A 24,453-nucleotide genomic window follows, 5' to 3' on the forward strand; every position below is an offset into this window, starting at 1 on the left:
CGAGAATCCACACTCGTGCACGCCAAACTTTCGATCCCTCCTTGCAAAGTTATCAATCTTCCTCTGAACAGCCAATAAAGCAACAAAAAAGTTAGTCAGTGATTTACAGAGTGTAAATGAAGTCGGGCCTCTTGTCGCCGCTAATCCATCTTTGTTCCTCCGTGAGCGTTGCCCATTTGGCATCCATCTTGCCAGCCCGGCGGTTGCGGTTTGATATTCTGAGGGCAATGTGCATGAACACGGATCCGCCCAACAGGAAGAGGACCTGGTAACCCAGAACGACGCCATGACCAGTCCAGAAACGAGGGTTCTCGCGGTCGAGATAAATGTTAGAGGAAACAACACCATTGAGATTTCCCCAGCCGACGACCATGCCAAGGACGAAAGCGCGCTTGAGCGAACCCTCAGTATTGTTGATAACCCACGAAAGTGTGTTGGAGATGGTGGGGTAGATGCCTGCGGCGCCGAGGAACGTGCCGGCGTACTGGACCTGCGGGTCTGACGATGCCATGAGCAGAACAAAGCCGATGATGCCGATAGTGACGGTCACCATGTTACAGTATCCACGCCAGCGCGTGCGGTCGGCAAAGAAGCCAACAGCCACGGTGCAGGTGGCAGCGACGGCGTAAGGAGGCACAGACAGGAGCTGAGCGCGGGTGCCGGTGTGGCCCATACCGCGGAGAATGGTGGGCAGGAAGAGCGAGAAGGCGTATAGAGGTGTCAGGCAGCCCATGTAGATGACCATCCAGCCGTACGTCTTCCAGTCGCCCAGGGCAGCGTAGATATGGCGCTTGTCGAAGTCCTCGGCTGTACGACCCTGGCGGTCCATGATGATGCGGCGCTGAACGCGGATGCGCTCGTCAGGGGTGAGGAAGCTGGCCGTCTCGGGCCAGTCGAAAACCATCCACCAGCAAAAGACACCAACAAAGACGGTGGCGATACCCTCAATGATAAAGATCCAGGCCCAGCCGGGCATGCCAGCGATGCCATCCATCTGGGCAATGCCGGCTGCGAGAAGACCGCCAAAGGAGCCCGCCAGCGCGGCAGCGGAGAAGAAGAGTGACGAACGGACACCAATCTCCGAGCCCTTGTACCAGCAAGAGAGGTAGTAGTTCACACCAGGGAACAGACCGGCCTCGGCAACACCGAGGAAGAAGCGAGCGGCAAGCAGGCCCTGGAAGTTCTTGACGAGGCCCATGAGGGTCATGATGACACCCCAGCTAAGGATGATGCCGGTGAAGAAGATTCGGGGTGTGAGGCGCTTCAAGAGGGCGTTGGTCAGGGGCTCAGCAAGGGCGTAGCTGATGAAGAAGATCGTCAGGGACAGTTGATAGTCACCCTTTTCCATGCCGAGATCGAGTTCCATTCCGGCGAGACGCGCATTGCCAATGTTGGTACGGTCAAGGAACGAGAGAAGGTAACTGGTGAACGGGTTAGCGGGGTGCACTCGCAGGAGCGAAACAAAGAGAGTACACGGTCTTGCGTTTGGAGCTTTTGCTTGTAGGGGAAAACTCACAGCAGAGACAGCCAAGGGATCAGCCATAGGTCAACTTTCCACATAAGCTTCTTGTCCTTTGATTGCGTGTCAGCGAGACCGTCCTGTAACGTAAAGAACCAGCTGTTCTATCCTTAACTTACAATTGCGCGGCGCTCCTCCTCCGACTTGCCAGCGTCAGGATCAGGAAGGTTCGCGAGCAGCTGGGCTCTTTCATACTCGATACCACCCTTGCCATTGTCGCCCGATGACGTCTCGACACGGTCGATCTCCGCCTGGGGCTTCTCGTCGATGGCTGACATGTTGTCACGATGCCGCAGGGCCGTTGACGAGACAAGAGTGCACAGATGTGAGTGTCAATAATGTGGAGGAAAGAAGTGTAAGAGGAGGAAGGGGAGAAAGAGGCGGAAACGGCGAAGTGATGAGGATGAGGAAGGAGCTCGATTGAGAGGGGGAGGGGGCAACAAACGAGGGGGGATGCCGTCACTCTTGTAATGCGGTCGCGATCCGTAGGCCAAATCGATTTCGCGCTATAGTCCCCCCCTTGGAGAAACGATCATCGGTTTGAGGGGGAAGCTCGTGGTCATAGGAGGGGCACACCTGGGGGTGTAGAAGGGGGCCTACTACTGGATCGCTGGGGAATGTCTTTGTGCGCGGTAACGGTGACGGGGGGCGGACGGGGACGACAGGGTCCCGATGTCGCGGCTGGCCAGGACTGCTTCAACGAGAAGCTGTTTGCGTCCGAGAGCTGGGGTCTGGATTGGACACGAACTTCTGACAACGTGGAGCGGGATGCGGGTGAGATTTTTGATCTGAGCCTCGACCGAAGAGGGAGGGGTGCACATGGGTTGGCGCATGGGGCACGATGCACCAGCAACAAAAGAAACCTATGAAGGTCCAAGTTGGCCGGGAAGAGCAGGGGTGTTCTGGTCTACGGTAGCTCGCCGGAAGGTAAGGCTATGGAGACTGGGCGGAGGAAAGGACGCCAGGGTATCATGGTGAGGTTGCAGGCGCTGTGGTATCCACAACCTAGATATGTCGATACTGACTCGGAAGCGACGACAGGTAAGTGTAAGATGCAAGCTGCAAATCTCGTTGACGCGGGGAAAGAACCGGAGCCTTTGCGCTTTGTGACTGCCCATTCGCGGGGTGCTGCCCGGGGTGAACTTTCTACCAGAGGTCTGGCTGGGTCTGGGTCTGGGTCACGCCTGCCTCGTCCACTTGCATGTTCCGTCATCGTCGTGGCATGGAATCAGACGCCTGCCTGTCAAGCCTGCCTGCCTACCTATCTTACGTGCGTGGGCAGATAGGTGCCTTACCTAGGGATCCTTCATTGATCCATGGAGGAATACGGGACGAACGGGCTGAAGAAGCTTTGACGGACACGCGCGACCACCACCAGGCTCCCAAGCTAGTGGACAGGCAGGAAAGGAAACGTGGGCTCCGACGCAAGTGCGATGCGCATCCCTCCGCCCGAATGGTTCGATAGCTTCTCATGGTGCCAATACGATGTGCAGCCAGCCGTCTCGAGGTGGAGAGGAGCGTCCCGGCTGGCGGTGGGATATTGGATATTTTCATCTCGCGCCACAAGCCACTCGCCCGTTCGCCCTCCCTCGTTGTCTGCAACGCATTGCAACGCACTGCAACACCCAGCCATTCAAAGGCTGAAGGCTGAAGGATCAGAGATGGGGTTGGGGTGCAAGATCCGCACTCGTTGCTGCTGTCCGTCTCTTTTTTGCTTCTTTTCCCCCCAATTTTTGGCCATTTTGGAGACGCTTCGCACATCCACTATGAGCAACCGTTTTCCTCGACAGCCTGCCCGTTTGTCTTTGCGTCCTTTCTCAAGGTGTTGCTTGCTGCTATTGATGGGTCCGGACGTATCGTACACTTACGTGGGGGGCAAACGAGAGGCGCAAAAAAAGCCATGCCAAGGAGCCGGGATGCGTGGGATACATGGATCCCCAAAGGGAGCTTGAGGCTACAGAAGCCCATCAAAGTAGTGGGTCGATGGATCTGCCTCCCCCCTCGAATGCCTCCTAGACCAATGCTAAGTAGGGACTCTAATCAGGTTCCGACGCTACTGGCCTTGCCTGCCCGGTGCCCCCGAAACATGCTCTGGTGGCTGGCAGCGTGGACTGGGGGCGGGGGTTGAGGTCATCACCTTCACAGCTACAGCACTCCGCAGCGGGTGCCCCCCCTTCTGCCAACCTCTAGCGCCGGGGTTGTGGCCCCGCGGCACTTGGGGTCCTGATCAATGAGACGACCTGTATTGCCCTTTGACATGGGTCAGCGGAGAGAAGACCGACATTCCAGGGAAAGCGAGAGCGGGGGAACGGCCCTTTTGATGGGCAAACTTCGGGCGCAAGCGCCTAACACCTCGGAAAGGTGGCCAATATTCGTTGTGCACCCTTCTAGACGAGGCCGCACCTTGGCTTGGCATCATTGTGAAGGAGGGCGAGCTGGAGTCGTGCTCGTCCACTCCCAAGACCTTCGTCTGTCGCAAGGCTGCCGCCAATGGTGCAAGGAGGGTTGGGATGACTCGGTGGTTCGACTAGCACAGTCATCTGCAAAGGCACGTATCCGTTGCATCCGTCGACATGGCCACGAGGTTACGCAGATGGCTGCCCCCCCCATTTCAAAGTGAATGTGCATTGCTCCGGATTCTTCCCAAAGACGTGTTGTCGGGCGGAGGCGCGTTCACTTTGGTTGGCGAATGTTTAGGGTCCTTGCTCCTCGGCCAGTCATGGGCAATGTTGAGGTGATGCAACGAACTAATGTTGAGGCCATAAACCATGGGGCCCCTCGAACCACCCACCACAAACAAAATGCCATGCGATTCGTCGCTAGTTTGGTGGCTGGTATTGCTGGGCATGGCTGGAGCGTGTTTCGGTGCAGTTTGTGTGTGTTCTCGATGAAATTGGCGATCGCACCATCTGTAGTGCCAATGCTGCAGAGTTTAACGCCTCACCACAGTGGTGGTGCAGCGCATCGCGCTATGTTGTGGATAGGCCGGGCTTGTCGGCAGTGTGTAGCCAACAGCAGAGCCGTGGGAAATCGTGGCGCGGGTCTTTCAGGGACAGTAGGAATCGTGTTGATGGATTGGAGGCCATGGCAAATATCGGGCCTGTGACTGGGGGAGACACTGAGCCAATATCCTTAGCCTTTAAGCTTATCCCCATGAGCAACTGGGCCGCTCGTGTTTTAGAGTTGGACGGTTCGTGGGAGCACCCGAGAAGGCGTCTGGATTGCTCGCTTCCGAGCCTCGCGCTTGCTTGCTTGCTTGCTTGCTTGCCTGCTTGCCTGCTTGCCTGCCCGCTTGTCCGTTTGCCCGCTTGCAGTTTGCCTACTTGCCTATTTGTCTCGCGTCGTGCGTGTGGCCGACGAGCGTTTGGCGTCTGGCGAGCGCTTCTGGGCCGTGCGACTGTCCAGAGAGTTGGGAAACTCTGGTCGTCGAACTGAACCTCACAATCTGCCCCCCCCATGTTGCCGTGTCCCACAGTCCACATGCTACAAAGTTTGACCTATGATGCTGTAGTGGGCAGGCTCCACCATGCCAGGTCGGTGAGCGTTTATTATCACGAGAGCTCGACTCGAGTCGTGCGTCACATGCGTATGCCCCTGCTGGATTGGCGGAAGACGGGGGAGATGGGTTGGCATTTCCTCTCTCTTGGTTCCCCGCCTCCTTCGCCTCTTGCAATCCAGTTCCTCTATATCCTGGCTTAATTGGTCCACCATCGCTTGTAACGCCGCCAAGTCTCCAATTAACATGACGAATGTGGCCCCTCGCGGGCAACAGTCCGCCATGTTGTGCGAGCTGTTGTGTCACTGTTCAACTAAATTCTTGCTGTGTGACAGCCGGGAGCTCCGGAGGGCTGAATTCGTAATGGACAATCGAATCTACCTTCATGTCAGGCGATCAACCGTACGTAGGCGTCCCAACGATGGTTTGATGTCTTACCTACTGGCAGGGATTGCAACCTTGCGGGGCCTCTCAAGAGATGCGCAAAACGGATGCATCAAAGTCGCCTCGCCCTCCTGATCCGATTGAAGCAAATCCGGCTGCAGGTGCCTCTCATGCGACCCTACACAAGCTGGTACCTGGCCACCCCTCCATAACTCTGGAGCCTGAGCCTCGTTCTTATGCATTTTTGACTCTTAGTTTGATGTTCGTAGCCAAAATACGCCAAAGAAATCCGACTGTGAGCTTGAGAATGTTACCTAGGGCTCGGCCAATTCGACTGTAACATGGTGTAGTGAAGCACCCAAGTCCCGCATCATTATGTATCAAGAAAAAAAAGCCATGATGCCAGTGTTTGCATCAACGCCAGGTAAAAACAAACATCACCCGACGGCAATTACGGTGCCTGTCGATCCTACAATTTACAAGTGCCGGCCCCTGGTGTCTTTTCTTCTGACCCAGACCGAGCCCGGAGGCTTGACATGCATTGTAAAAGGGAGGGGCCTAAAATGGCGCTCAGCCTCATCTTGGCATCTCGCTTCTCGAACACACCAGTCTGTTGTTCTCTCCACGCTTCCCCAGGTCCAGCGCCGCCCTCTCCACAACCCCAACCCGAACGTTCCCGGGGAGGGGGGTTGTTACGCCCGCTCGGCTCTCTTGCTCAAAAACGTCGTTGAGTGGTTTAAGCTTAGTTGCCACCTCAAGCCGTGCGCTGCATATGCAATCGGCAACAAACGCGCCAGACGGACGCGCTGGCGCCCGGTATGCCACCGAACTTTCACGCTGCGACCCCAACATGTCCATGATCATCATGTGTGGCGTTCAAGGCGTGCTAAAAGTTTTGCTCCGCCTGCTTGCTGTGAGGCCAAGATGCCAATTGATATGACACGAGTCTTTTCCATCAGCCATGGTCTCTTGGCGGCACGTAACCCCGCTACGAGGCTCCGAGGAATCGCGAGCTGAGTCGCGCAACTGCCAACAACAATGCTTGGCCGTCTTCCTAGCTCGAACTGTCAAGCTCGGATACATTTTCTATTCATCGGCTTAATGCTCGGAGCTCCGAGCATCTCGGAGACAAGCCCATCAACTTCAATGATCTGGTGAGTGTCTTACCTTAGGAAGGTATGATGTATGCTGCCTCATAGTCCTCTTTGGCAGCACTCCCTAGGACAATCTTCTCCCGCTATTTGCGGCGAAACAGCGAAGTTCTGCTGCTGATTTTACGGCCACCATCGATGAGACTGCCGCTTCCGAGGGAGAGACGGTCCTGGAAGGTGTGCCACTTGGACTTCTTTCCGCAACTCCTTCCATTCCAGACCTTTTCAACGAGGCATCAACGTGCTCAAATTGCTCTCAAAGTCAAGCTGCATCTTCCGCTGTTCCTTGCATATTGTATCGAACCCCTTGTACTTTCGTCTACATCAGGTTCAGTCTGCTATCCTTGCCGGGAGATGCATTCTTGACTGGTCATCGTCCCGGTGTGCATCCTAATGTTATTGAAGCATTGCCTAGCTGAGGTTCTCTACCTGCTACACGAAGCAGTTTCTAGATTCTGCCAGTAAAATGCATCTGGAGTGGCCCACCTGTCGACTGGACAAGGTGGCTCGGGCTTTCCCAAACAATGTGCTACCCTTGGTCAACGTTGCTGACTACGAGCACGCGAGAGTATAAAGTCTATGAGTTCGAGCCCGAAGCCAAGTGAAGTATATACTTGTCACGACGTCGCTACCAGACGAAAGCTAATATGACCAAAGGCAACATATTACGACGGAGCCTGGCACGATACTCCCTTAACATCCTCGAAGCATGTTACCAGAGCACATGCCGAAATCAGCAACTGAAAAGTTCCAACGCAGTACAGCACGTTTGGCGTTGCGTCAAGGGCATCCTGCAGCCCTTCTGGCTGTCTTCTGCACTCGGCTAACAAGTGTTGGGCCGTCATGGTATCCCGAGTAAACTTGGAGCAAATCTTGCGAGTCATATGTTATGTTTGTTATGTTGTTGTCCACAGCTTCTTGAAGAACATGGAAAGCCTGATGAACCAAAGCGCTCGGTTCTTGTGGCAGATTGTATCCAACTTTGTGTCACACGTTTAAAGGTCTTTGCGGTTAACATTTGTGTCAAGAGCCGCAGAGTTGAAGCACTTCTGCATACATCACTTGCTGGCTGGATCTGCGGGGAGGTGAATAAGCCGACCTGCGGTGCGTTGTCTTCGAGTGCATGAATGCTTTGTCCGCGCACGCTGATCGCCATAGCACATGCAGCGACTGGGCGCCATGCTGCTGGGCCGATGGTGGTTTTGGCGATTTCTGGTTGATTCAAGACTGTAGAAGAACTACGAAATTGCATCGAATTTGACTACAAGACTAGATTTCCACCATCAATGACAATGAGAGTCCCAGTTGCATAGTCTGCTCGGACAGCGTAGAGGTAAGCCTCGGCGATGTGGTCTGGCGTCGCGACGAAGCCCACTGGGAGCTCCTTACCGCGTCCTTCAAAAATCTCCTGTTGTTTCTCTTTGCTGTGTCCCAGCTTACCCCAGAGCTCCGTCTTCACCAGCCCCGGCACAACAGTGTTGACGCGGACTTTGTCATCGGACAGCTCGGCAGCCAGCCCTTTGGTCAAGGATAGTAGTCCACCATTGAGGGCACCTCCAATCGCGGCACCTTTCCCGGGCTGTATCCCGGCGAGACCAGATGTCAGAGTGAGCGAGCCTCCAGGCTTGATGATGCCGTGCTTTGCGACAGCTACTTAATCTTAGCATACTAAGTGTGCTCAAAGCTCAAGAAACGCACCTTTTGCTGTGACAATACTACCCCAGAACTTTACACCAAACAAATCCTTCGCGCCAGTCAGATCAGTATCTGCGAGACTGCCGCGGATGATCTTGTCAACGCTCGAAAAGATAATATGGTCAAGAGGCGCGAGCGACTGGAGGAGTTGCGTGAAGCTAGCCTCATCACGGACATCTCCTACTCTGCCTGTTACGTTTGGGCTATTCAAGCGCTCGACGGCACTCTGCACATTGTCCGTTGCTGAGGAGATGACAACCACATGAGCACCGGCATCAAGCAGGATTTCAGCAGCACCAAAGCCGATTCTGTAAGAGTCAGACAGTGCATCAAGAGTTTTGAAAGAGCACGACCTACCCGGAGGAACCGCCAATGATAGCAATTTTCTGCCCAGCAAGCTTGTCGGAAAACCGTCCCATTTTGATGTGTCATGATTTCGAAAGCAAGAAACGAAAGAACAGCCTCCGAGTTCTGTTTTTATCAGTTGCAATGAAGATGACGCCATGCAAGGCATTCGTAATGTTTGATTATCAATCATGGCGTATGATGATGGCGAAATAATAACTGGAGGGAGGGAGATGGCGTGCTCCCCAACTCAGTGCGGGGTCATCGTTAACTTCCACGAAGATGTTCCATGATTGCATTTGGTTTTGGCACAAAGTTGCAACCTCGAAAGAAATGACCACGTAGCAGGTACAATCACATATATACAGGCTTGTCACATTGCGTGCTCGCGGTTTTCAGCGCGGTTTTCAGAGCGGGTTTCAGCGCGCCCTGGGTACGACTGGTCAAGACTTCGACGCGCTCGCACTGAATGTCTCGCCACCCTCGTCGAGGTATTTCTGCTCGTCCGCTGACATTTCCCGGCCAAGCGGACCGTTGCGATGGGGATAGCGACCAAAGCGAACAATGATCTCACGATGCTTGATCTCAAAGTCGAGATTCGAAGCCAGAATCTTTTCAGTTGCCTCTTTGTCCGTTGCCAGGACCTGACGACAACGCTCCTCAGCGGCGTCATTGACTGGTGAAGACGTCATGAGCGTCTTGAAGTCGCGGCCCATGCGCTCGTACTCAGCAACAGCGTGGTTGTGTAACGTGAGATCTTCTGAATGCATCAGAGGCAGGTAGAACCACATGCGGCGAGACAGGTGGTATCTAATGTCGCGGGAAATCGGGATACCAAGATCGATGGCCTTGCGTGCAACGGCTTGGGCAAGTGGGTCAAAGATCAAGAAGACGAGACTTGCTGAAGGCCCTCGGTAACAGTTGCGGGGGAATTGATCCAGCAGAAGGACTAACGCGAGCCAGTCCCCAGGGTCAGATGGGCTGGCGTCGGAAATGATCGCTTCTGGGGTCGCATTTGATGACTTGATGGCCTCAAGCACTGGCTTGAAACGTTCGCTGGGCGAGTAAGTGAATATTCAGTTGCGGCACGGCCGGAACAACCTACCTGCAGAGAGTATCAAGCTCTTCGCCTCCCATGAACCAACGCTTCATCTCATTGAAGCCTGGCAGGATGGCTGCATCCTCACTTTCCAAATGAGAAAACCAAAAGTCGCGTACCTCGCCCAGCAGTTGTGGGGAAATGGGTTTCTCAAGGGACGAGGGCTGGCCTTGCTGGCCCAGGTGCCCAGCTTGTGTAGACATGGGATACTGATGGCTCCAGCTTAGTTGCCGAACAGGAGCTATGAGTTTCGATAGGGGTGCGTGTTGGAGCGGCAATGGGCCGCCAGACGACGTAGCTGAGATCGGTCCCCGTAAGTTCAACGCCCGTCTGTGGCATGACCTTCTGATAGCAATTCCCTGGAAAGGTTTCCTCATTCGCATCAAGTGAGAGTTCATTGGTTGCCGATAACCTGGTGTTACATAGTACCCGATAGCTGATGAGGTGGGACGCAATCCAGAACATGACAGGTTTGGCGCTCGATACTCCGGCAGTACCCGTAGAATCGTGGGGTGTCCGAAGATTGCGGCTGATGTGGCCCCCAAGAGTCATGTGACGTGTAGTCACTCACGTGACCCACTCCATCAATGCGGCACACAACTCGGATTGGTCCCCCTTGACACATCAGATCTGAGGCCCTGTCAGCTCGGCGCAATCTGTGCGCCTTGGAAGGACTCAGGCACAGACACACGCCTCTGAAGGTCCCCATCCCAGGCTCTCCAGCTTCGCCTGGTTCAAGCTTGTCTCTTCTCCAGTTCTAAGTGCTTGGCTTGCAATGAAAATCTGTGGCGGCCATCAAATATGCCCAGCACAATGTTCTGTTTGCCCACGCCAAAGAGACATGGCGGGGGGCTGGGCAAACAAGGCATTTTCGTACCCGACTTTTTGTTTGCGGCGCTCCACGTTCCAGCAGTCAGTAACTAGTTGAGCTACCAAGCCGTCTCGGAACAAGCCTTGACCGCCGAAATCCCGCTGGCGCCCGGCCGCTACGATACGGTCGCTGTTCGACCCCGACTCGAACCGACGCGAACAGCGCTTCGTCGTGCTATGTGGTCCCGCGTGGTACCGTCAAAGTTCATGCTCCACTGTTCGCGATAAGCCCACCTCCCTTCCCTTGTTAGCTCGTACCATGTACGTTGGTGGTCACCTGGCCCAAAGCAGAGTCTCAATCCGAGTCGGCCAATCTGCAAACGCATCCACTCCCCACCCTTGCACTCACTGGACTGTGGCGGAGCCAATTTCTGGTTGCAATCCACTTCTTGGCTATCGTTCCAGAACGCCGTCTAGCTCCAGCAAGGAAGCTCGTGGAGGTGCAATGTGCCTGCGTGCGCCTGGGGGGTTTGTCTGGGGCAAAAGTATGCATACAGTAGTCCTCGGGACTTTACAAATAACGCCACCAGCCGTTTGACTCGCCGTTCGACGCTTGCGAACTCAATCCATGTCTCGACGACGTAACAGTAGTCGTTCTCTCACCCGGGATTCCCCACGAAAGGCAGACCAGCTGAGAGAAAGAAGAAAAAACCATACCACTTCAAGCCACAGGCAGACCAGGCAGGGTGAAGAGGCAGACCAACAAGGGTCGTCTGGGCGAAGCTTTTCGGTCAAGCTTTCCACTCATCTTGGCCATCGACCTTGGCCATCTCTGCCCTGCTTGGCCCTCTTGGCCCTTTTGGCCACTCGGCTATTCGTCTCGACCAGGGTGTCTGCCTCTCGGCTTTTACAGGTCGGGCGTCCAGCCCCTCACCTCATTGAGCGCGATGGCTGACGGGAGGACCGGGTCTTGCACGAGACGGCGGCCGCCACGACCACACCCTGTTCGGCCTCTGCCCAATCATGTGTACTGTGAATGATGGCAGCACCGATGTCCCCCCACTTCATGCGATTCAACCACGCAAGTTTTTGTTTACCCACCCTTGCCAGCTTGATCCGCCCAACAACAGAAAGAGCTATGCATCCAGGGCATCTCCCCTCATCCTATGGCGAGGGCGAAATGCTTCCGGTTGACTTCGGCTTGTCAGGTCGGGCCCCGCCTCGTCTTGTCAGTTTATCCCTCTGTTCCTCCACCTCGTGATAAGAAGTGGCAGGCTATTGCCTGCCAAGCTTCCTTCTGGAAGCCTGGCAGCCGGCTTCTTCTCTGCGGGCGTTCGCGCCAGTTGGTCAGTATCCGGCCCGGCGGCGAGCCAACACAGATCGAGCTCCATCCAGTGATGATCTCAGGGCAGTGCAGTACATGTACCTAGGTTGGTACTGGGCTCCCAACCGCGAAAGAGCAGCAACGCAGATCTTTTCACCCAGGATCCCCATCATCGAGCGCACCCTTGACGCGCCGCGAGGACGCCGCTGGCCGCTACCCCAAATCTCGTTACCAAATCGTTACTGAACACTGCACCAGCGAGGTCATCATCGTCGCACCACCTTCCCCATTACGCAACACCAACCCCAGCTTGTCAACCGTGCTTCCTACCACGCGGGGAAGGTGCCAAATGTCTCTTTCCTGTGCCACTGACGCTGCTCCCATCCGCCCTTGTCTTGCATTAGCCTTATCTGGTGGGTCGTCGACTTGGGGCGGTTGCGCACACCCCTTTGATGTCTTACTCGACGTTATCGTGCCCGGGCCTGGGTCCCTTCTCCGTCTGCCCCTCGTGCTCGCGAGACATCCATCATTTAAAGTCGGGCCCTCCCACTCGTCGCCTGTTCGTCTGACCTGACCCGTCGTCCCAGCTATTCTCTTAGTCCGATCCTTCCTTGCTCTATTCGGCTGCACTTCACTCCCCCCTGCTGTCAAGCCCTCCTGTCCAGAGCGTGCAAGCATGGACCCTCACGTCACACGCGCGACGTCGCGCGAGTACGGCCAGTACGATGTCGAGAAGACAGACGAACCTGCTCTGGTCGGCCAGTACTCCGGACCCAAGGAGGACCTCCACATCCGCGGCCTCGAAACCAACCCCGAGACGCAGCTCCACAAGGGACTCAAGGCTCGTCACATTACCATGATTGCCATCGGTGGTGCCATCGGTACTGGTCTCATCATCGGCACCGGTAAGGCTCTGGCCCAGGCCGGGCCCGGTTCCATCTTCATCTCGTACACCATTGTTGGTTTCGTCGTATACCTCGTCATGGCCGCCCTTGGCGAGATGGCCACCTGGCTCCCTCTGTCCGCTGGCTTCAGCGGCTACGCTTCTCGGTACTGCGACCCTGCTCTCGGCTTTGCACTCGGCTGGACGTATTGGTTCAAATACATCATCGTCACGCCCAACCAACTGACTGCCGTCGCCCTCGTCATTCAGTATTGGGTTCCCCGTGAAGACATCAACCCGGGTGTGTTCATCGCCATCTTCCTTGTCGCCATCATCTGTATCAACTACTTCGGCATCAAGTTCTTTGGAGAATTTGAGTTCTGGCTGTCTTCCTTCAAGGTCATCACCATTGTCGGCATTATTCTGTTCTCATTGATCCTCGCCCTCGGTGGTGGCCCCGACAAAGACCGCAAGGGTTTCCGGTACTGGAAAGAGCCTGGGTAAGTGTTCCATCGTGCGTCTTCGATCTGAACGATCACAGCTAATCCTCGCTACAGAGCCTTCAAGCCCTACATCAAGGACGGCGATGCCGGCAAGTTCCTCGGCCTGTGGTCGACCATGGTCACGGCTACCTTCGCCTACCTCGGTACCGAGCTTGTTGGTGTTACCGTCGCTGAGGCTCAGAACCCCCGCAAGACGATCCCCCGTGCTAGTAAGCGTTTTTGAACCCCTTGCCTCCTATACATGCACATGCTGATTTGAATCCAGTCCGCTTGACATTTTACCGTATCCTCTTCTTCTACTGCCTTTCAGTTCTCCTCGTTGGCATGAATGTTCCCTACGACTCGCCAAAGCTTGCCTTTGCCAACAAGGCAGCCACGGGCGCCGCCGCCTCGCCTTTTGTTGTCGCGGCTGAGGTTGCTGGTGTCAAGGTTGTTCCTCACATCATCAATGCATGCATTTGCGTCTTCGTCTTCTCCGCCTCTAACTCGGATCTGTACATCGCCTCTCGTACGCTTTACGGTCTTGCTTCCGACGGATCAGCTCCAGCCATCTTCAAGAGGACTGACAAGCGTGGAGTTCCCATCTACGCTCTGGGCTTCTCCTCCCTGTTCGCGCTGCTGGCTTTCCTCAACGTTTCCGATGACTCGAAGCTCGTTTTCGGTTACTTCGTCAACCTTACCACCATCTTTGGTATCCTATCCTGGATCTCACTGCTCGTCACGCATATCTGGTTCAGCCGCGCCCGCAAGGCCCAGAACCTCACGGACGATGTCATGCCCTACAGGGCACCTTTCGGCATCTGGGGCTCTTACGGTGCGCTGTTCATGTGCATCCTTATCGCCCTGACCAAGAACTTTGACGTTTTCGTCGGTGGTGGCTTCGGCAAGGAGAAGTACAAGACCTTCATCACTGCTTACCTGGGTATTCCCCTGTACCTTATCATGATCGCCGGTCACAAGATCATCACCAAGAGCAAGGGAGTCAAGCCCCACGAGGCGGATTTCTTCACTGGCAAGGACATTGTGGACCGCGAGGAGGAGGAGTTCCTCGCTCAGAAGGCTGCGCGCCGCGAGCTCGAGGGTAACAAGCGTGGTGGCAGCTGGTTCTACAAGACCTTCATCGCCTGGATTCTCTGAAACAACAGGTGGGAATCCCTCGACCTGAATAGTGGGCGTGCAGGATACCCCTGTTTTGTATATGAGTTTCTCGTTGGTTAGTTGTGACGACCTCCAACTTTAGAGAATTATGGTACGATATGATGAACCGTATTGAATGACCTCCATTACTTAATGTTCACAATTGCTATGATGTTGCTTCGTGTCACGAAGCAAAAAAGTATGAAAAGCGTTCTGAATTGTGGCACACTTACTCAGATCGGTCTGACGTCAAAGTCCTGCCGTAACAACGGAATATACATGCGTAGAGTGGATTTAATACAGAGTCTGTCGCGTCGCACTGGTTGGCGAATACGTGTGTAGATCAGCCTGCCTCGAAATCACCCATCAGGCTGACTCATGAGGCACAATGGATGTTTCAAGAATATAGGCTGCGCTGGTCATGAATACAACCTTTGAACAATTTGTCTATTATATAAGATTATCAACTCGATTATGAGTGAGCTGCATCTAATCTGAAGTGAGAAGTTGTCCACTGAAGGTTGTGTTTTATGTCATGATGCGAAAGGCGACTGGCCTCCTGAAGTTTGGTCCGGTCATGTCGTTCATCAAGATTTGCTCGAGGACACGCAAAACTCCAATAAACCAGATCAATGGTTTTCGAATCTATGGTCTCTGAAACCCTCTTAACCTTCCCTAGTGTAGGTGCCACTGTCCCAGCGTTTGGGAACATATGCTGCAGCATCTGTCCATCCCACCACATACGACCATACCTACTGGAGAACTCGGGATCCCGTCCGCTCTCCTAGCGATAAACTAGTAAGGGCCGGACTAGTAGTTGGGTGGGTGACCACCAGCGAATCCCCGGTGTTGTATGTTTTGGCTCTCCCAGCTTTTGCTGCACTCTGTGGTGGATATTGTGGCTCACATGGTTGGCGACGATAGCGCGAAAAGTCTATCTGTCACAACTCATAACGGCCGGCTGAAGGAGGCAATGAGGCCTTTTATATCATGGATGTCGGTACTTTGCTTTCTTTGACTCTTCAGACTAAAAAAGGAATAGTTAACTTGTAGCATATTGAAAGGGGCTTATTGTCAAGCGTCTCGCTAAGACAGGGTCTCAAATATACTATACATATATGTCCTGTTAAATATATACGAGTCTATACGAGTTAGCGGCGCTAGCATGTCGGTTGTCTTTGATGTTATACATTACAGTCGGTGGTCAGGAGTGCGTGTCATCTCATAAAAATGTGACTTGCTGCTACAAAATTGGGGTCTGAGTGCTTCGCTTATAAGAGTTTTCAAGCACATGTCCTACGCGCGGCCGCCAACCTGAGACTGGACCTGTCACTCGATAGCTCGTGAGCACGTGCTGGCGCGAGATACGCCTCTCATGTATGTCCTTGTAGTGCTGATAGGGCACTCACTGCTCGCGACGGTGGTATGGGGAGTGTACAGTCAAGGGAAATGTCAGGTGGCTCTGCCGAGCTACTAAGCAGGGGTGGCCGGTCAGGGGCTCAGGGTTACGAGAAACGCATATATATAAGAACTGCGGAGGGACCTCCAAGCTGCGAAGGGCCTGCTTGCAGGTGCTTCATGGCTCCCATCCTACAATCTAATAGACTGCGGACCTTGGGGAAGACCTCTTCACTCTCCTCCATATCAAGCACTGACAAGGAAATATGAGCCCTAACGGCATCATTGAAGCCCTGGTGAGGCCTGGATTAAGACATTAAAAGCTCTATGATTGCTGATATTGGAGTCGCCCACAGGAGTATCCTTGATTCCGTTGAGCAATTTACGTTATACCTCGGTTGGAGTCCATTCATGGTAACTGAGATTATCTATGAGCTATATAAACCACCTTTGGCGCCCGCCCCATCTCTCAGGCGTTATATGCTGGCATTAGTCAGTAGCTGAAGCTGCGACGTCTTCACCGACACACGCCTTTCGTCGTTCATCGCATTAACTTGCCTTCAAGTCAAATTCCATGGTCGTGGCATAGGTGTTGTTGAGACTCCCATTTCGACCAATTCTTCCGCACCCAATCGCAAAAGCCGTAATAATAGAGGAGCATCCTGGCACAAGCATCAAAGAGCAAACATCTGGTCTACATGCTTGGTGTCTGGCGGTCAGTGGTTTTCACGCCTTCGCCTTCGACGCCGCACAATACGGCGAAAGTGGAGGTGGGCCTCACTACCTGGAGGAATCCTCCCAGAGCATTGAGGACTTCAAGAACGCGGCATCGTTTCTCTGAACAATGGATCGTGGCGGGGGCATTGACTCGGATCGCATTGGACTCGTACCTGTCTGCGCGCTTGGGTGTTATATCACCTGCCACAGTGACTGAGGTTCGCATCTGAGCTGTTGCGACTGTTTTTCTTGGTTATTGGGGCCATATGACACCTGCCAGTATGACCAAAGAACACTCAGCAACAGCTATTTCAAGACGCGGAAGATCATATTGCAGAGGCAAAAGGCCGGCAGCCTGCGATGCTGAACATCCCCGAAAGCTTCGGGGAAGAGGCAAAGAAGTACTACAAAATACCAAGTCGGGGCAAGCACCCATACTCGACGATCGAATGCGTTTGGCGCAGTGTGGAGCTCATGGTGCTGTATGCCTCTTTCACTTGGATCGACTGGATCTTACCCCGACCCTTCCTTATGATCATTAGTGATCTAGCAGTCAAGACAGACGCGAGCTGGCAAATTCTGAACCAAGCTGCAGAACCGAAAGAGCTGTACGCGATGAACGGGGAAGGCCATATCAACTTATACGATGATGTATCTGAGGTGTTCCCAAATTGGTTGATTCTTTGTCGATCTCACTTTCTACCTGATTCTGACATGTGGGAAAGCAGTAAGAAGGGGAGTGTCCTGGATTGCAACTAGAATACTGCGCTTTTGTGTATTGGAGGTCTCGAAATAAGAATTCGCAAACTTACTCCAACTTGCTCGAATCATTCGCCGCATCCCATATTTCACGTAGCCAGCCCGCAGTCTTGGCAGCAACTGCTCGGCTGTTCTTTTGCGTCGTACAGAAAGCGTGAGGAAGACCGGTTTGGTCAATCTCCACATGCGCCCAGCCGTTGTCAATGTGCTTGGCGCGGGATGCGATGAAGTGATCTCTGAACCTGTTCGATACCCAATGGTCATTTTCGCCGAAGAAGAAGAAGAAGCGGGGGCTTGGTTGTGAAGACCGGGTTGCCGCTGGAAAATCCCACAACGCATTATCCCACTTGTCTTCGGCGATGACGCGCATCTCATCTTGGCCCATATGAAGCGCCTGCCAAACGCCATCGCGACTCTTGAAAAAGTCGACAGTGGTTTTGGTCGCGGCTGGCGACTGTCCAAGGATGAACGATACGAAGAGTCGTAGAACCCAAGCGGGCCAGAAGAAGAGGATGGCCTTTGCGACAATGTGAGCAATCCCGCCCACGGCCGGGTACGACGCGAGAAGGGCCAGCCGACGGCCGCTCGGCGACTGCGCAATGTGCGTGACGGTTGGAAAAAGTAGAATACCAGCATGGAGATTGAGGTGTGGTGCAGCCGAAGGATCCTTTTGATGGCGATGGAAAATCTCAAGAGCTATGTATGCACCAACGGAGTGTCCGGCGATGACGACAAGGTCATATGGCTGGCCAACTGTTCCGGGAGTATCACGAGACGTGTTCGTCCGGCGGAGGGACGCCAGGTGTCTGAAGATGGTTTCAATCTGAACCTCAAGGTCATATGGTGGGCTGTCGCGAGTGAATGGTCTGTGGCTGTCATCACGGAAACCAGCAAGATCGCGCCCATGGACGTGGACATGGCCCTCGGCGAAAGCGGCCCTTGATTTGAGGTCGTGCAAGTAGTCCGTGTAGTAGTCGACATAGCCAGGATTGCCTGGGATGAAGTATAGGAGTATGTGGGGTGACATGATGCCAATCTCGACAATGCTGACGCTTGTCGGATGAAGCTCGTGGAGTGGTTTTGACGGACGGCGGGGCTGAGAGGTGCAAATAACCTTTCGGCTCGTCGGAGCTGCTTGAGGCGGAGGCTCAAATTTGCGGCTGGGGCCAGTGGGGGGCCCATCGTCAGCCTGCAAGAATCCCCACCCGACAGTTGCCCACACTGACGAGGACTTGTGTTCAGTTTTCCTGCCATCCTGATGCTGGGTATACGATTCGCTGGAACATTCAACGAATTTTTAATTAATTTCCGATACGACAGTCTCGTGCATACGTCGAACTTCTAAGTTACATGGCCCAGGAGGATATTGAGCAAATGCGCTTTTGCGCTCAACTAATTTCCAAGGGCGGAGCCGGCCATTTTAACTCTTCTAACCTCTGCCATAAAGCAACATTGTATTGAAATAATTGATCCCTTGATTACGGTCTTTACCATCGATCACCCATATTCTTTGCATCGAAACTACCGCCAACAATCACGACAGCAGCTGTCTTCATAGCGCGCATGCCTAAAGACGGCGAGTTACTGCGGCTCGCGGCAACACAACGAGACAAAACCACCCAACAACATGTCCAACAACTTCTACGCCGACGTTTTGAATCAATGTGAGATCAAGATGAAGCTTGAACTAGAGCGTGTTGCTAGGCTGTGACCTCACTTGCAGCAAACAACCTTGCAATGCCCCGGACTCAAGCTTTCAGTTCTGTCTGTTATGAGCGCTCTCTAAACAGAGGCACAGGTAGAAAGCCACGGCCTTTGTCAGTCTGACGCCCAGAAAACAGAAGTCAGTTCGAGGCGGTAAACTATAACCCGGAGGCGACAGCTGGAAAATCCTTGCAGCTATCTACCCCCGAAACAGCCTTAAAGTTTCGACTGGGTGGGTTTTCTCCGACTGACATGTGAAGGGGAACTTGAGGGGGCTCAGACAAGGGTTCACGTAATGCAGTTGAACAGCCAAAAAACACGCTGAAAGTAGACAAACAACTGGCGATCACCTGTTGATACTGCGCGACATACATTGGGATGATTCAGGGGCCTGGAATTACCCGGTTGGCTTGTGTTGCTCAAAGATCATGCACTGATGTTCTGTGAGCGCGACCAACCGTGAGACCTGTTTGCCGTGATCAGATATGAGGGCCAACTCTATTGGAACAAGCGAGCTTGGCAACCCGGCCAAATGGAAGCCACACCTAGAAGGGGGCGATCATGCCTCTTCCATGCTTACTGAATGATTTGCTCATCGGTCGTCTCACCGCCCTGCTTGATGCGATGTCCTCCCGCACGCACAGAAGCGGCAGGCGAAATCACCTGACTGGCCCGGTGTGTGGTGCCGACAACCGGTGCACTAGAGGTTCGCATCGCATTAGGCCCTGTCGTGTCTCTTGCGAGGAGACCTGGTGGCATGTGAAGAGGACCCAGATTTTCGGAACACGACCCCGTCCGTTTCAACGAGCTGCCGGAGGGAAAGCACCCAACCAATGGCGACTGGCCGAATTCACAGCGTCGGAGGGCCTGAGTCGCTGCCCTGTGCAAAAGCAAGAGAACAAGGGGAGGCCATGAGGAAAAGAAGGGAGAGAGGGAGGAGAAACAGAGAAGAGAAGGAGCCAAAATTGTTGGGGTTGGGACCCGCCCCTGGTGGAAAAACCCACCGGGCCCAGTAGACCCTTATCATGGGAGGCTCCGCTTTTAGGTCAGGACCCCTGAAAATCTCAGCACGAAAGTCCAGGTCCAGGCGCCTCTAGTCCTGTACTGGCTAGCGCGGGGGTTAAGCGACAAACTGCTTCGGCTTGGGACGTGGGATCGCCTGCGGGTCATCCACCTCAGCTCCTCTCACCTCAACAAGTTCGCATGCCTGCCCTCTCCTGCTACAGGCACAAACGCATCGGTCTCGCTCTCGCACACACCCAGTTCTGCGTTCCCTTGCCCGTGGGCAAACAGCAGCGTGCGAATGGTGTTCGTCGATGACAGCCAGATCAAGGCGCCAGATCGTGGCAGCGAAACCCAATTCGTGAGGCCCCGGCTTGTGTACTTGTTACCTTAGGTACCTACATTAGGTACCTTAGGGAATCGCATCATGCCTCCTCCGAGTCAGAACGAAGAACGTCAAACGCCATTCCATGCCCACCCGCCGTGAAAACACCCCTTTTCCCCTTTTCGCCTTAAGCATTCGACGGGCCCTTACTCAGATCGATCCACAAGGGGCACTCTTGCTAACATGGGTCTGCATGGGTCGCTGTAGGAGCTTGGCCCTTTGCTTGGTGCCCTTATCCCTTATCCCTTGACCGCCCTCGACAACAGAGACGACACGTCGATCCCCACAGGGCAGCCTTCGCCGGCTCTTCTCAGACAGGTAAGAAACCTTGCGAGGTACGGCAGAGGCACGGCGGGCACTGGCAGGCACAAGTGTAGGCGAGGTATAAGCACATGCACGCACGGGGTTGCCTCCTCAGGGAGTAAGGGTCTTGCAAAAAGCCCTTTTCTTTGCGCCGCCGCTGGAAACTTTAACCTCTTTCCTTTCCTCCCCTTTTCTTCCCATCTCCTCGTCTTGACACATCTCTCTGCTGTTCACCCACCAACAACAGCTTTCACCACCATCACAATGGCGACCGTCACCCGCCAGCGCACCTCCACGACCACGGCCACCGCGACCGTGGTCCTCCAGCCGCAGGTAAGTTCGAGCATCAAAAGCCCTCGTTGCACTTTCAATGGCTGACCTTTGGCCGTCTCGCTAGAAATCCACGCCTGTTTTCCCCGACATTCAGACCATTCGCAACACCATCCCCGCCCATTGTTTCGAGCCATCGCTATGGACGTCCTTCTACTACGTCTTCCGCGACCTTTCCATGGTCACCGGTCTCGTCTGGGCCGCCCTCACCTTCATCCCTACGATTCCTAACGCCTACCTGCGCTTCGCCGCTTGGATGGTCTACGGCTTTGTGCAGGGTCTCGTCTGTACTGGCGTCTGGATCCTTGGACACGAGTGCGGACACGGTGCCTTTTCCACCCACACCAGGCTCAACGACTGCGTTGGCTGGGTCCTTCACTCCTTCCTCCTGGTGCCCTACTTCTCCTGGAAGTTCTCGCACCACCGCCACCACCGCTTCACCGGGCACATGAACAAGGACATGGCCTTCGTCCCCGCTACCAAGGCTCCCGTTTCGCGCCTGCCCTCGTTCCTCGCCAATCTTAACCTTCACGAGCTCTTCGAGGACACCCCCCTCGCCCAGCTTGTGCCCCTCATCTTCCACCAGCTCTTCGGTTGGCAGGCATACCTGTTCTTTAACGTTACCGCTGGCAAGGGCAGCAAGCAAAGCGAGCCGTCCGGTCTCGGCAAGTACTTCCGCGTCAGCCACTTTGAGCCCACCAGCGCAGTCTTCCGCTCCACCGAGGCCCTCTACGTCGCCATCACCGACGTCGGCCTGGCCCTGATGTTTACCGCGCTCTACTACGCCACTCAGGCCCTGGATCTCTCGACTGTTCTCTTCCTTTACGCTGTTCCCTACTTCTGGGTCCACCACTGGCTGGGTTAGTTTCGCCGACCTCGGCTGTTGTGAGACTCGTGCTAACATGCGTTTAGTTGCCATCACCTATCTCCACCACAACCACCCTGATGTCCCCCACTTCAACGAGGAGGGCTGGACCTTCGTCAAGGGTGCCCTTGCCACCGTCGACCGCGAGTTTGGTTTCATTGGCAAGCACCTCTTCCACGGCATCATTGAGAAGCACGTTGTGCACCACCTTTTCCCGTAAGTTGCACGATTGACTTCCCTAGGTCATTCTGTTGCTAACTGTCGCAGCCGCATTCCCTTCTACAAGGCTGATGAGGCTACTGAGGCCATGAAACCTCTGCTCGGTGACCTGTACATCCGCGACGATCGCAGCTTCCTTGGCCAGCTGTGGTCCGTCTTCGGCACTCTGCAGTACGTCGAGAACGACCCTGACATCAAGGGCAACATGCGCTGGGTCAAGAACTAGACTTTGCGAGACGGCCTTCACAGGCGATACACATAGAACATAGACGCGTCTTAGAGAGATGAAATAGAGATCCGGCCACGGACCGGATGATTGATTCCAACTTGATACACCTACTAGCCTTGCGAGCCCCACTCACATGAGGGGTCATCTAGACGCCCCCGATGAAGAAGTTCAGCACGTCAAAGTTGCCTGACGCGACGAGACCTGCAGCATCCTCAGCACCATCAGGGTTCACGTCGTCATATGGGAATGCATAGCCCCGTCCATCCACCTCCTGCTCATGTACGACGCGGCTGTAGTGGGAAGTTGGATCCTGCATATAATAGTCGCGCGCGTCGACTCCCGGCTGCAGGTCGCCTCCAGCAAGCAGCAGTGTCGTCCGGACGAAGGCAGCGCAGAGCCGTGGGACCACGGCATAGTGCACGGCATTATCACCCTGTCGAATGCCAAATGGCCCGCTATTGCAGCCCCAAATGTCGACAGCTTCGGGCTTCGCGTAGCCACGGTTGTCGCCGTCGCACGATAGAGTGTCGCCCGTGACGCGACACTCCACCACGCCGTTCTCGTTTTGCGTGTTGATGTATAGAGGCTGGTTTGCGTACCGCCGCCACACCTCATCGGCATAGACTGTCCAGTAGTCGGCGAAGGCTCCAGGGTTGATCGTGGCGTAGTTATTCGGCGAGACAACGCGCAATGGTCTACCCGTGGGTCCCTCGATGCAGTGCGCTGCCCAAGGTCGCCCGTCGACATCCCCTTGGGCGCGCAGTTCATTGCAAATGCTGTCCACAGCACCCGCTGGCAGGCCGAGGACCTCCTGGACGCGGCCGTCGCGGTCCACTAGTCGCATTCCAAATACGAGGCCGACAAAGTCGACGAAACTAATGTTGGCCCAGATGACGCCTTTCGGAGTCAGCGTCAGCTCGACGAACCCCCAGTTGAGCCCAGCGCTGGGATCTTGCAGGTTGTTGATCGAAGGCTGCACCAGTCCATCGCCAGAACCAGTGAACACCATGAAGAAATTTAGCTTGCCAGCCGCGAAATACACGCGACCCGAGCTCAGAGCGATCGGCAGTGTTATGCGCAATGTCTGTCCCCTCGGAGGCAATGGAATGGCGATGTCGGCGCCAATCGGGACCGGGACACTGGAGCCGCCAGAGGTTGGATAGACCAAGCTGCCGTCCGCAGCCAAGAATACCACCGCGCCATTTGAGTCAAGTCCCGAGATGTAGGCGTTCAATGACCCTCCAGCAAAGTTGTTGACGAGACTAAGCGGTAAATTGCCGAGTAGAGGCGCTCTGGCAGGTCCAATCTCACTGTTGACCGTGCCGTTAAGCGTGTTGGCCTCTGTCATGATCACATTGTCAACACCGCCTGGGCAGGCCTTGGTGAAATCGTTCGGAGTAATTGTAGCGGCTGAAGCCGTCAGAGCAAAGAGGAAGGTGAGAAATTGCATGATGAGGGTATTCAGGGTATGCTGCTGTTCGAGTCGTATAATTTGAGGGCGTCTTCTTGTTCCCACTTTATAGCATCAGTTCGCCGTGTAGTCTTCCGCAATCCAGACAAGCTGCCACATCCTGTCCATCGTGACAAGGCCGCCATGTTGTGAGCATTCGAGGTCCGTGGCTCATGGTCTCGAGTGCCAAGCCCAACAGACGGGCATGCAACTTTGTCGTTAAGTTGGTAGACCTCGCTATCAACTCGACGCACCACATTCTGTTTTCTGTCTCGGCGATTTTGCCACGGGGTCGTCCGTCGTGCCCTAGTCAAAGCAGTCAGTCGGCCTTCGCTCGTGATCCCCGGCCAGTATCGGCCGGCGGGCCGAAATGCCCTTCCCCACACACTTCGTGGTATCTCCACGGAGGACTTGGGGAGATCGCCGGCCAATTGTGGATGTGCCCGCACCCCAAATCTCGCCTGTGACCCAGCCGGCACATGCGTTCTTGAGATGCTGTGTTCTGGTGAGCACAGCGTGTCACCCGACATAAAGCACAACAAATCGAAGAGGTCTCTGGTCCACACCTTAATCCGACGTCTCATCACTGTAGCCTCTCACAGCTACTGCGATACCACGAACCACTTGAACAATGGCCGCATCAGTGTGCTTACTTGACAAGTAACGCCTACCTATAAGATGATGAGCTGAACGCCTGTCTTTACATTCGAGAGCGTATCAGATCTATACGAGAGGTGTTAGCTTAC

General features: G+C 54.6%; 7 protein-coding genes and 1 non-coding gene across 8 annotated transcripts; 3 read left to right on the plus strand and 5 right to left on the minus strand.

The window, feature by feature from the left end:
* Positions 1 to 103: 103 nt before the first annotated feature.
* VDAG_10464 (uncharacterized protein) lies at positions 104 to 1,797 on the minus strand (the record flags this gene model as incomplete). The annotated part of the gene is made up of 2 exons (XM_009659669.1): positions 104 to 1,497; positions 1,635 to 1,797. The coding sequence occupies 2 exons, from the start codon at positions 1,795 to 1,797 to the stop codon at positions 104 to 106; spliced, it is 1,557 nt and encodes a 518-aa protein (XP_009657964.1).
* Positions 1,798 to 7,811: 6,014 nt separating this feature from the next.
* On the minus strand, positions 7,812 to 8,664 carry VDAG_10465 (oxidoreductase; the record flags this gene model as incomplete). Its single annotated transcript, XM_009659670.1, has 4 exons — positions 7,812 to 8,200; positions 8,249 to 8,384; positions 8,421 to 8,553; positions 8,603 to 8,664. The coding sequence occupies 4 exons, from the start codon at positions 8,662 to 8,664 to the stop codon at positions 7,812 to 7,814; spliced, it is 720 nt and encodes a 239-aa protein (XP_009657965.1).
* A 369-nt stretch (positions 8,665 to 9,033) lies between these two features.
* On the minus strand, positions 9,034 to 9,892 carry VDAG_10466 (uncharacterized protein; the record flags this gene model as incomplete). Its single annotated transcript, XM_009659671.1, has 2 exons — positions 9,034 to 9,646; positions 9,696 to 9,892. The coding sequence occupies 2 exons, from the start codon at positions 9,890 to 9,892 to the stop codon at positions 9,034 to 9,036; spliced, it is 810 nt and encodes a 269-aa protein (XP_009657966.1).
* A 2,607-nt stretch (positions 9,893 to 12,499) lies between these two features.
* VDAG_10467 (dicarboxylic amino acid permease) lies at positions 12,500 to 14,484 on the plus strand (the record flags this gene model as incomplete). Its single annotated transcript, XM_009659672.1, has 3 exons — positions 12,500 to 13,206; positions 13,264 to 13,418; positions 13,475 to 14,484. The coding sequence occupies 3 exons, from the start codon at positions 12,500 to 12,502 to the stop codon at positions 14,344 to 14,346; spliced, it is 1,734 nt and encodes a 577-aa protein (XP_009657967.1). The 3' UTR covers positions 14,347 to 14,484.
* Positions 14,485 to 15,088: 604 nt separating this feature from the next.
* VDAG_20040 lies at positions 15,089 to 15,204 on the plus strand. The gene has a single exon (XR_692093.1). It is a non-coding gene; the product is annotated as a 5S ribosomal RNA (ribosomal RNA).
* A 2,065-nt stretch (positions 15,205 to 17,269) lies between these two features.
* On the minus strand, positions 17,270 to 18,282 carry VDAG_10468 (uncharacterized protein; the record flags this gene model as incomplete). The annotated part of the gene is made up of 1 exon (XM_009659673.1): positions 17,270 to 18,282. The coding sequence occupies exon 1, from the start codon at positions 18,245 to 18,247 to the stop codon at positions 17,270 to 17,272; it is 978 nt and encodes a 325-aa protein (XP_009657968.1). The 5' UTR covers positions 18,248 to 18,282.
* A 2,568-nt stretch (positions 18,283 to 20,850) lies between these two features.
* VDAG_10469 (Delta(12) fatty acid desaturase) lies at positions 20,851 to 22,354 on the plus strand. The gene is made up of 4 exons (XM_009659674.1): positions 20,851 to 20,947; positions 21,012 to 21,804; positions 21,857 to 22,025; positions 22,077 to 22,354. Exons 1-4 carry the CDS (start codon positions 20,879 to 20,881, stop codon positions 22,252 to 22,254), a joined length of 1,209 nt encoding a protein of 402 aa, XP_009657969.1. The 5' UTR covers positions 20,851 to 20,878; the 3' UTR covers positions 22,255 to 22,354.
* Positions 22,355 to 22,402: 48 nt separating this feature from the next.
* On the minus strand, positions 22,403 to 23,707 carry VDAG_10470 (glucanase B; the record flags this gene model as incomplete). The annotated part of the gene is made up of 1 exon (XM_009659675.1): positions 22,403 to 23,707. The coding sequence occupies one exon, from the start codon at positions 23,705 to 23,707 to the stop codon at positions 22,403 to 22,405; it is 1,305 nt and encodes a 434-aa protein (XP_009657970.1).
* Between the last annotated feature and the right edge of the window lie 746 nt (positions 23,708 to 24,453).

This window comes from Verticillium dahliae, genomic scaffold, assembly GCF_000150675.1.
Source record: "Verticillium dahliae VdLs.17 supercont1.40 genomic scaffold, whole genome shotgun sequence".
NCBI lineage: Eukaryota > Fungi > Ascomycota > Sordariomycetes > Glomerellales > Plectosphaerellaceae > Verticillium > Verticillium dahliae.

Excerpts from the sequence above, each read along its gene's own strand:
- VDAG_10469 (XM_009659674.1), top strand. The coding sequence starts at position 20,879 with ATGGCGACCGTCACCCGCCAGCGCACCTCCACGACCACGGCCACCGCG. Across the intron at positions 20,948-21,011 it reads CCGTGGTCCTCCAGCCGCAG|AAATCCACGCCTGTTTTCCC; the intron begins GTAAGTTCGAGC and ends CCGTCTCGCTAG. Across the intron at positions 22,026-22,076 it reads GTTGTGCACCACCTTTTCCC|CCGCATTCCCTTCTACAAGG; the intron begins GTAAGTTGCACG and ends TAACTGTCGCAG.